This window comes from Trachinotus anak, unplaced genomic scaffold, assembly GCF_046630095.1.
Source record: "Trachinotus anak isolate AG129_WGS33_773 ecotype Australia unplaced genomic scaffold, CSIRO_AGI_Tana_v1 ptg000020l, whole genome shotgun sequence".
NCBI lineage: Eukaryota > Metazoa > Chordata > Actinopteri > Carangiformes > Carangidae > Trachinotus > Trachinotus anak.
The window spans coordinates 641263-652539 of NW_027273871.1; the positions used below are offsets into that span (position 1 = coordinate 641263).

Below are 11277 nucleotides of genomic sequence, written 5' to 3' on the forward strand. Positions count from 1 at the left end.
TCTTTTGTTAAAAATAAAATAAATGACATATTCATGTAAGAGGGAAAATAAACCCTCTCTTGCCTCAAATAGGTCGTGACATTTAAAAATCAGACGGAAATTAAAGCAGGGAATGGACAGAATGAAAGCTTTTTCTCCATAATCCAAAAAGTAAACATGTGGCTGATGGGAAGGTGGTTGGGGGCTGCCGGTGCGTCATACCGCCCCTCTTCGCTTTAAAATAGTTTTATCTGCCACGCCCACTCTATAATTCCCACTCAGCTGTTACTGTAAGACGCGTTCACTGTCCACATGCGTCCATTCACAAAACTGCGGCGCTGAGCCGTAGGAGAGTTGGATCTTCATCATCATCATCTTCATCTTCATCTTCATCTTCTTCATCACCGAGCGTCGGATCGATCACCTCGTCTCGTCAGTTTTGAGCAACTTGTTGCGCAGCTGCTATTTCTGAGCTCCTCTGTCATTTAGCAGCAAACAGACGCTGCTCTGTGGACAGAAAAACACGTGAAAGAATCCACGTTTCGCTGTGAAGCCTTATGAGAAAAGATGAGCTGTAGCGTCGTGAACCCGGGGAATCATTTCACCTCTTCCTATGGGTCTTTTGTTTTTTGGTGAAGTCCTGTAGCCTGTGGTGAATTTTGGAGTCTCTTTACTATGATCCCAGAGACGGGGGATGAGAGTCATGAGCCGGACGCGTCCTTGTCACGGACCAGACTGGAGCCACAGCCTCTTCTACCTAACTTTACTCCTGTGGACCAGACGCCTGACTGCACTGGCTGACTTCTCAAGTAAGATGATGATGATGATGATGATGATGGTGGTGGTGTGATCAGGAGGTGGATAAACCTCCTAGTGAGGATGTTGGTGTTACTCTGTGTTTCTGCAGATGATGATCTTTTTCACACTGCCACTGTTCCTAAAATACCACCCATGTGTCCCAAAGAAACCCCGTTTGAGATTTGGCATGGAACAGCTGTGATATAGGCTGAGACACAATGTGACTCCGTGCAGTTATTGTCCTGTCACAGACAAACCAGTGTTTCCACTGGAGTCAGAGAGCAGCCAGTCTCACCTTTGTTTTATCCAGAGAATATTTGATCTAAACTGATCATCTCATCTGTTTCAGTCACAAGATTCCTCTTCTGCCAAACAAATAATGTAAACACCACAAGATAAAACAGACTTTGAATCGGAGGTAACTTAATCACATCTGCATGCCATGCAACAAAGGTGGGTCGCATTAGGTTGAATGCCAGCTGGCAGAATTTGCCACCCAGGAAAGAGGACTGGCAGTCAGGCAGCACTTTGATGGGTGAGTTTTCAAAGCAACATGAGACAACCAACAGAGCTCCAGAGAGGACAAACAATCTGATCCCACACCGCAGATGCAGCAGATTGAAAAAAAAAAAAAAAAAAAGCACAACTTCAGAATATTTTTTTCAGCAATATTAAGTTGCTTCAGAGTTAAAATCCTTTTTCATTAAGTTTTTTTTTGTTGTTGTCTTTACTCATGTAAATAATAGCAGGCTTAGTGGGCTTCCCCAGGAAGCACACACTCCCATAGAGGGTTCCTTTGGTTATATGATTAGGTGGATTTAAAGGGATACTCCAATGAGTTTGTGTCGCCCTTCCATGAAGATTAAAACGTTTGTGGTGAAAGTCAAAGCAACAGGGGCAGAGATAACACTTTTAGTCTCTGGTATGATGCTCCAGAAAAGGGCGAATCCTACATTTCCCATAATTCAACCCAGTAGCTTCTTTCATAAAATCCTCCCTGCCTGGTAAATGCCCATCTCGTGACAAGTAAACTGAACTTCATGTGTAAAATTAGTGCGGTGTCGCTTTAATGCACCTGTGTTTTACGGCCTAACCCCGAGCCTTTTGTGTGACAGACTACCTGTCCAGGATCATCACCAGTCACTCTGCTCACGCCTGTGACGGACAGCCTCTGCGACTCCACTGTCCACGTCACTCCACCATCTCCATCCAGTCCGCCTTCTACGGGAGCGGAGAGGCGTGGCTGTGCAAAGCAGACCCAGGCCCTCCGCCCAGAGCCCACAACCACAGCTGCTCAGCTTTTACTGCTCTACAGGTGCGTTTTACGAGTGAGATATACAGCACTTTTCACTCTCGCTGGGCCGCTTTGTGAATAGGTGGGTGTTCACCGGTTTCAGCTGATTTATTGGAGTGGGTTTCTCCCCCATATGTGTTTTACCTTTGTCGTGAACACACCAACCTCTGGTTAGCAGTCTATTGGTCATGTAGATTTATGAAGGCACATCCCACTCTTCCATTTCTCAGCCTGTTAGTGTATCTTATTAGCTCACTGTGGGTCGTAGCATCACTTCCTGTTTACTGGTAAATACTTATTTACCCTGGTGTTTGCTTTGCAGAAGCTGCTGTCTGAGTGTCAGAGCCACAGAGATTGCCAGCTACCTGTCACTCACCTGCTGTTCGGGAAGGACCCCTGTCCCGGCACTGCCAAATACCTCCATGTGAACTACAAGTGCAAACCCAGTGAGTTTAGCAGCTCAGTTCCCACATGTTCCTCCCTGTTGTTCACCACCATTTTTGCTGTCATATCTCTACACAGGTGGTTTGTTTCTGCATCAGTTTCTCTCACATTACCGCCATTACCCCCCCCCCAACCACCACCACCTCCTCATCCTTACTATTTTTCCCCTCACTCAGCTGAACACAAAAGACATGTGGTATGTGAGGGAGAGACCATGGTGCTGCGCTGTAAGCCCCCCAGGGTGCTGAACATCTACGCAGCTGTCTATGGCAGAAGTCTGGGAGAGAGTGACACTTGCCCCTCACACCTGACAAGACCACCCCCATTTGGTGAGTCAACGGGATGTTGAGTTTTTCTCATGTGGTGCTAACTATACTAGCTGACAAACCATTACTTCTACCGGCAACGTAGCATTTTCATACCTTTGCTCTTGGTATTTTCCTGAAGTCATATTATACAGAAAAACTTGTTGGATTGCTTTGTGGCAATTGTTCAGATCTAAAGAGACACAAGTAAAAGTTGTAAGAAAATATCCACCCTAAAATCAGTGCTGTGTCCAAAATCACTTGCCATTTACAATGCACTGCACTGTATTTATTCTTTCCAGTTTTGTTTTAGTGTAAAAGTTATGCACTATATAGTTTACTTGCAGATTCACACAACAGACAAGAAATGTCCATGGGAAGTACATTTCCTATAAGTAAATGTCCAAAATAATAATTCACTGTTCACTCGAGTAAACCGCAGAGGGCAGTGAATGAGTGAATGGGAGAGGGATCTCAGACACAGCCCAAGGCTTTTTTCTTAGCAGACAATTTAACTTGTCTTTCTGGGAAAAGCACAGTTGTTACTAATAAGGTATAACGATGGCATCATGAATATTATTATTCATAGCTGTACTTTTCCTACTGTAACATGTGAAAATGTCCTCTGTGAACGAGGTCCAGGGCAAAGGGTGACATGAGTAAATGTCCTAAATATGGAAATATCGGTGGGGATTAAATGGGGAATGTGGCCTTAATTAAAGAGCAAAAACTATACAGGAAGTGCTCTTCCTAGCATTTATTTTGACATGCTGTCGCAGAAAATGCAGAGGTGTAACTAATAACATCAATAATGGCTGCATCGCCTTGGGGTGTCCCTCTGCCATCGTTAATGTCATTGGCTGCATCTGTGCTTTTCCTGTACTGAAAAGGACTGATCATTTGTTTGTAATTCGACCAAATTATCGGTACCAACTTATACTAATTTTACAATGATATGACATTGCGCTTTAAAGTAAGTAAGTAAGTAAGATCTCTCACTGGTTGTCTCTGAGTTTCTCTCTTTTGCTCCCTACAGAGTGTCTCAACCACGACGCTGTACACTTGGTGTCCAAGTCCTGCTACAGCAAACAGAAATGTGCTGTTACTGTCAGCAACCAGACCTTTAGGGACCCCTGCTTTCCAGGAACCAGGAAGTACCTAAGTGTGGTCTATTCTTGTGGTAGGACTCTCTGTGCTTCCTCATTCACAAAATGTAATTACAAGCCTTGTGATAAATTTGAGAGAGGTCTCAAAATAGCAACACATCAGGGCTGTTTTTGTTTTTTTTTCCTTATTCATTATCTGACAGCTACAACAGTGAACATTTGTAGTTTCCTACTGTGAATTCTTATCCGCCGATCTCAGCCATCAGCTTTTCTTATCGTATCACACCCAATAACACAGTTGGGCAGGGAATAACAGACTGTGAGCGCAGATTTTTGGGTTGAAGCTGACATCCTGGTAAACTTCCTGCGATTGGCACAAATGCCAGTGAGGTCATCCGGCAACATTGTTCATGTATCATAATTTGGAGTTGTGACTCAAGCCTGGTGGTGAAGGGAATTCTTCTGACCGGCTCTGTTGTCTCCATCTACCACAAAACAATGCGTGATAACCTTGTAGGCCGGTTATCACACAACTGGGCAGAAACTATTCATAATCAGAGTGTATTTCCATTGTGGGTGCAGCTTTTCCAGATGTTTGGATGTAGGAAGTTGTGTGCTGATGAATGGTCTCCTGTATATTCACCAATACACAGTCACTGAGTCTGTATCAGTCCACAGCTATAAAAAGGACTGTCTCCTCTGTTTACCTTCCAACAGTACCACGGACTTTACTAAAGGAGGCAGACCCCAGTGTATTCAGCTCCACCTCATCTCCTACCGTAGGCACAAAAAAAGGTAACAGCATCATATGACCTCTTGTAAGTCCAGGGGCCAGTTGCACAAAGCACCTTAAGTTTTCTTCTTAAGTATGACACGTAAACTGAGGGAGTTAAGGTTATTGCACAAAATCTCTTAAAAGGTTTTCTTAGGTAAGGAAAAACGTTCAGGCATTTACAGCAATGAAAGAGGTTTTACAGCTGTTAAATTCAACAGTTTCCATGGAGACCATTTGTTTGCTGGCATTAGTGCTTGTGATACCGACTATCGTCTCACAAAGTTGGCCTGTAGGAAAAAATGGCAGAAGAAAAGAAGGCAAGAAAACCAAATTGGTCAGTGGATGAATGTAACAAAAGAAAACTGTGTTCAGCAGACAGGTACCAATCAGTGACAATGACACGGCACACAGCTGATCGATGGGCATTGAATACTTCACCAATAACTGACTGGAAAGATGTCTGAGCATAAAACCACAGAGCAGTCGTCAACTGCAAAGAGCTGGAAGAGCACAGCTGCAGAAAGTAGAGCTGATCCAGGTCTAGACGGTCAGACAAATAATAAACTGACTGCCAATTCAATCTATAGAGAAAAATCAAGTCCTATTCCTTAAAGGTGTCGAAAACTCTTCTTAGGATTAGTTCATCCTCTACATTTATCACCATAAGCTCAGTCATGTTGTTGTAAGATACAATCAGAGGTACCTTAAGTTGTTTTCGGTAGTTTGGTTTCTAAGGCAATAACTTAAGACTTAAGGGTCTTTTGTGCAACAGTTTTTATTTTAAGGAAATCTTAACTTAAGGTGTTTTGTGCACCTGGCCCCACGTCATAATTCTCATTTGTAAACAGCTTCTCCTGTAGATCTGGAGGAGCCTTTCTCCAAAGGGTCAAGAAGACCAGACAACTCAGGAGCTATGATGAGCAACTCTCTCCTGACCTACGCCTACATCAAAGGTAGACATTATCTACATGGATGCATTCACTCGTTAACGCACTCAAGACTACTAATCGATGTTTTCCTACATCTCCACACAGAGCATCCAGAAATGGCGGCTCTGCTGTTCACCTCGAGCGTGTGCGTCGGCCTTCTGTTCACGCTGCTGGCCGTATCAGTCCAAGTCACCTGCAGGAGCCGGCTCGGAGAGCACCGACTCGCACCCAAGACCCGCAGCCAGACTGCCAACTGCCAGGAGGATGAGGATGATGATGAGGATGATGAAGAGGAAGATGATGATGATGATGGAGAAGGAACAGAAAGCTCTTTAATCTCAGCCGCAGAGAAGAAGGCGGTGTACAACTGGGAAGAAGTGACTTATGTGAGCGAGGCGGCCGAGCGGGCGGAGAGGATTGAGCGCAGAGAGATGATCATACAGGAGATTCGGATGAACGCCTATCTGAATGGCAGCTCATGTTAAGTAAACTGTGAGCCATGGCTGTTCAGCGCCTTCAGGATTTTTTCAGGATTCTCTCAGCCTTTGATTATTGACAAAACAAGAAACCTTTTTTTTATTACATTGCAAAGCAGTTTATTGTGTGTTTTGGCTTTTTTTTTTTTTTTTTTTTACACAAGTGTATTCAGTTTGAAGAAGAAGAAGAAGAAGAATGTAATGTATACGTAAAACTGCAGTAGTAGCCATTTTTAAAAGGATCAGCAGGGCTTTATGCTGAAAAAAGGGTGGTTAAATAATGTATTTATTCACATTAACCACCAAATGAAGCTAAGATTTCAGGGTGAATTATTGTTTACTGACACAAAGGATGAAATCACTGGTTTTGACAAAAGTCACATAGTTGCCACATTCATTTAAGAATATTACTGTACTGATGCATCATCGAGGGGTCTCATAATAACTGTTGGTGAAACTGATAAATCACTGTAAACCAAAGAACATGTCAGGGAATGTGATTTGTCACCTCAAGTTTGTCTTAACTGACCATGAAATGCTCTCATTTCCAAACTCCCTCTGGCTTTTAATGCCACAGAGGAAATCAATGTTCAATCAATTTAAAAAAAAACATATTTGTGCTTTAATAAGTGTCGAGGATCATATTTCCTTCATTTGAAAAAAAACAAAAAAAAAAAAAACAAAAATTATTTTGTCATCACTGACAAAAATACACACATGACAGTGTTTTCCCTACAGTATAGCCACATTAGTGGTATTCAAAATTGGCAGCTGTTCATACCAGAGACCCAAGTCCACTTTCACCTGCCACAACTGATCACTGTCTTTTTTTAAAGAGCCATCTGAATTGAATGTAAAAAGTGTGGAATTATCCTTTAAATCCACACATTATGTGCAGAATGTTTTTGTTTTTTTCTTGTTCCTTGAAACCAGCCTCACCTCTCTGAATCACTGCACCAGCTCCGTCAACAGTTCCACAAAGCCTCCATCACACTGAGCTCTACGACTTCCTCATCCCTGCTCGGACGAGAACTGGACAGACCATCTACTATGTGGCAACTTCCTGCCTCAGAACTGCACTGGCTTTCAGAGGTTTAAGTGTGTGTCACCACCAGCAGGAGACAAAGAGAGGAAAGGTGTAGCATCCTTGTCCCTGAACTCCAAGGGCTGTGCTGTGCTTCAGTGGAAACACTAATGCTGAGACTCTGGTGAACATTAGCATATCATTAATGCAAAATGTATGAACATTGTGTATACACACTCTACACTGGAAAATACTCCGTTTGATTTTTTTTTAAACACACAATAAAAATGTGCAGTAAATATAGATTAAACTTACATTTTATTTTGTTTGCACAGCTTTAGTAAAAATGTAACTTTACAATAGGGTAAACAACCAGAAGGAACACAGGGAGAAGACTGTGGTTAAAATAAACCAGGTTTATAATGATATCAGCCTGCATGTGACATCATTGCCTGTTCTGTCATACTTTGTGTCCAGATGTCTTCTTCATATTTTCATTTGGTTAAAAATAAACGTTATGTGTTCATCCAGAAACTATGCCTGAACCTGCCTTAGCCATACAAACACATCTGCTGTATATTATGTCCTCTGGAAGACCTCAAATAACACCAGGATTGTGATAAGGCATCTTAGCCAGTTGCGTACACAGCTGTTAAGGTACAGGTCAGAGCAGCAGCTCCATGGTGGGTATCAGAGTGGTAGTGGTCTTTATCTCGGTCCCCATTTGATATTGGTGAGGCCTTGAAACTGTTTTTTGAGGGCCTGTCTGTCTGACCACTCCGAGTCCAGGTAGCTGTCATCATCAGTCTCCTCCAGTTTCTGAAATTGTCACCAGGAGATTGTTAGGAAGGAACAGTCAGTACAAACAGGAACATGGTTGTTTGTCTCCCTCAATTTTTCCCACCTTGAGCTCCTCCTGCCTCCTGTGGTAATGCATCATCATCTGTTTCTGCTGCTCCTCCGTGATCAGAGGCTCTCTCGCTGGTGCCCCCTGCCCTTTCTGGAGGGAACAGCAACAAGTAGATCACAGTTATTCTCAATGCCAACAAAAACATCACAGAACAACAAATACACAACCTGTCATGTAGCACAAAAATGCTCACTGCTCACATTAGCTCTTACCTTTTGGATTTTGACCACAAGCTTTGTCTTTTCATTTTTGCCAATGAAGTCCTGCAGTTTTTTCCCCCTCTGCATCTCTTTGGCAGCCCACCAGAGCTGGCACTCGTCCTCCGTGATCACCTGCAGAGATGCCTGAGGTAAGAAGACAGATGGAGAGGGCAGATGCAGAGGAATGAGGCAGAAAGAGAAAGGTGAAGAAAGAAATTATCAAGGAAACTCAGCTTCATGAATTTCAATTCCAATTATCTTAAAGACAATGTAAAATGTAAATTGAGTGTAAAACCTGTTTTAAAAACAATAGTAACTTGAGCCTTTGTTGCTGAGTGACAATTAATTATATGTAGCCATCAGCAAATAGCTGCTAGGAAACGTTTATCACTGAAACAGGATCTGCTTTTTTACCTGTGTCCCTGAAAGGTCTTCCCGGTCCTCAAACTCCATCCTGATAGGGTCATGAGGAGGCAGCCCCATGGGGTACACAATCATGACAGCACCCCGTAGCTGATCCAGGGCTTCTTTTACCATTTCCATGGTGACACAAACATTAGCTTGAACTTGTTTCTGAAGGATAAAGACAGATAGACAGACTGAATTAAAAAACAAACAAAACAAAAAAAACTGATGATCAAAACAATTTAAGATGCAAGTGTTAACTCTCATACTCACTTTAGAGATCAGTGCCTTTGCCTCCTCCATTGTTCTCTTCAACACCTCTTTCATTTTATCATTGGGAGCTGAGAGAAGGCAAAGAGAAGGTCAGATTACCAAAATCTTTTATTCTCCCTTTACCCAGCCTGCATAGACATAAAATAGCTTTTTTTTTTTTTTAACAACATATTTTCATGCAGATTAAAAGCAACCATTTATAGCAGTGTATGTATATGTCATCCACAGTGGTGGTATGTATTACATATTAACATGCAAAGGACCATCCCATTAAAAAAGCATTTAGAATATCTTTTTGTTAACCTACGTAGCCTATGACCAAGAGCCAGAGTCTCACCATGTCCATTCCTCCTCCCAATCTCATCTTTCCTAAATACTGGCCCTCCACTGGGCACACTCTTGTCTTCCCATTCATCTCTCAGTTTCAGCTCCACAAGCTGCTCCTCTGTCAGCCCCTGCATGTTGGGGGGCAGTGTGATGCCATGGTCTGCCAGCTCTGGGATCTCTAAGGGTGCAAAAAAATAAACAAACAATGTATCCTACTGGAGTTAAACTGCTCTTACAAAGTTAGTGCTGGACCTATATCGATGAGTGTGACACAGGAAGCACAGGGCGCGTCGGTTTCACCTGAACATATCCTGTCCACTTTCAGTCTCCCGTTGTAAATGGCTGTAATTTGCTGGATCACCGTCTCCACTGGAGCGTCCACGGTGGTGCTGAGAAGAAACTGGCTCTCGTCTCCGCGCTTCACATGCAGCTGCACCATCTTGGAAAAAAGTAGCCCCCCCCGCCTGTTTACCTCCTGAAAGACACGGTTAAGGGATTAAAGTTTGCTCCCGAGTTTAACTCGCAACCGCACGACGGTAACGGCTGCGGTCAAAACAGCGTAACCATAGCAACAGTCGTGTGCGGACGCTTCCAGAAACCCCTGCAGCTAGCTTTTAGCTATCTAGCTAACATAAACGTTTACATTTACAAGCTTTGTCTGTTAGAAGGTAAATTTCTCTGTAGCGACTAAAATGATAAGACGTACCAGTGCAGTGAAACGACAAATACAAGACTCCCCTGTACTGTTCACATCGGGCTCAGGCTTTGTTTACAGCCGGTGACATTGCTAGCTACGGTCTCCATGAGGGTTCAGTCCGGATACTCTCTACTTCCTGTGATCTTTTTTTTTTACGGCAGGTTGAATGAATCCGAGCAGTATTACTGCCCTCTAATGGTAAGTAATATTAACACAGTACGAAACTGCTGAAACCTTTCACCCTCACTAACCCACAGTCATAAGGTGATGTGAGTTATTTCAGGGCTGTTGAATTAGACTGAATTAGTTTTAGCTTGTTGCGCGTAACAAACTGCCAGTTGAGTGAACTATATCCTACTGTGTGTACAGTCAGATCTTGTTTCTCTCAGCCATAGATTTTTCCATTGTTGCCCAAAAACAATTAAAACCGCATAAATGAGCCACACAATATAAAGCTTGAGGTGATAGAAGATAAGGGTCTTTGATTGGTAAGCCAGAGTATGGTGTCTCATCATAATTCCTATTTTAACCAGGTGTAACTGAAGAGTTGCCACCACAATGGCAACCATTAACTACAGCAGGGCACACACAGCTGATTCAGATCAGCTGGTTAGACTTACACACACATGTAAGCACACAGATACACACATAAACAGAGACACACACTTCAGTTAAAGGTTGAAACAATGTTAGGGAATAAGTAAGAGATATTTTCAAACCGAGTATTATTTAGCGCCTTCACATTCTTACTGTCATGTAAAAAAAAAAAATCATTCAACCTTCATAAATTTAATCTCAGTTCAAATTTCATGCATATTTCAGGCCATTCATTAAGAAATCCAGTTTGGCTTAGGCTTTTTTCACTGCTTACACTACAGTTTGCATCCTTCGTGCCGTTTCCTTTCCAGTTCTTAGTACTACTTCACCAGCTTCTTCATGCAAATTCAAGCCAGCAATGCAGTGTCGCTTCAGCTTATGCAAAATTCTTAAGAAATTGCAATTTCTAGTTTGAATTACAATCCCCTACACATCCTCATGCTACTTACAGAAAATGTAAGTTGAGAACTACAAAACAAAATGGTTGGTTTTGGTATTTTGATGGTATTTTTTTGCATTTTTTAATCACACCAGTCTTATCTTTTAAGTGATAATGTGGTACACTCTGTTAGAATGATGTGCCCTGCTTATAGGAATTCCCTGCAGGGCATCATAATAACTTTGAGAATTAAATTTGAAAAGGCAGCTAAAATGTGGAGTAAAAGAGGATAATACAGATGCCAAAATATAAATTAAACAATGATACAGATGATTCAGTGGTTCTTGATTCGTGTTTGG

At 42.4% G+C, this 11277-nt stretch overlaps 2 protein-coding genes across 4 annotated transcripts; one reads left to right on the forward strand and one right to left on the reverse strand.

Annotated features, from left to right (window-relative positions):
• The first annotated feature begins 117 nt into the window (after nt 1-117).
• Nucleotides 118-7664, forward strand: eva1c (eva-1 homolog C (C. elegans)). Of its 3 annotated transcripts, none has more exons than XM_071506270.1 (8): nt 118-788; nt 1893-2092; nt 2394-2517; nt 2692-2844; nt 3857-4033; nt 4644-4721; nt 5550-5654; nt 5736-7664. In XM_071506270.1, the coding sequence occupies exons 1-8, from the start codon at nt 674-676 to the stop codon at nt 6113-6115; spliced, it is 1332 nt and encodes a 443-aa protein (XP_071362371.1). In that variant the 5' UTR covers nt 118-673; the 3' UTR covers nt 6116-7664. The 3 variants fall into 3 exon arrangements, with proteins under 3 accessions (XP_071362371.1, XP_071362372.1, XP_071362373.1); XM_071506271.1 differs by having other exon boundaries at nt 3857-4000; XM_071506272.1 differs by lacking the exon at nt 118-788 and adding an exon at nt 802-1312.
• Nucleotides 7430-10549, reverse strand: cfap298 (cilia and flagella associated protein 298). Its single transcript, XM_071506273.1, has 8 exons — nt 9952-10549; nt 9546-9720; nt 9256-9423; nt 8919-8986; nt 8655-8813; nt 8253-8384; nt 8035-8130; nt 7430-7949 (listed from the first exon to the last, which is right to left on the reverse strand). The coding sequence occupies exons 2-8, from the start codon at nt 9682-9684 to the stop codon at nt 7839-7841; spliced, it is 873 nt and encodes a 290-aa protein (XP_071362374.1). The 5' UTR covers nt 9685-9720; nt 9952-10549; the 3' UTR covers nt 7430-7838.
• Between the last annotated feature and the right edge of the window lie 728 nt (nt 10550-11277).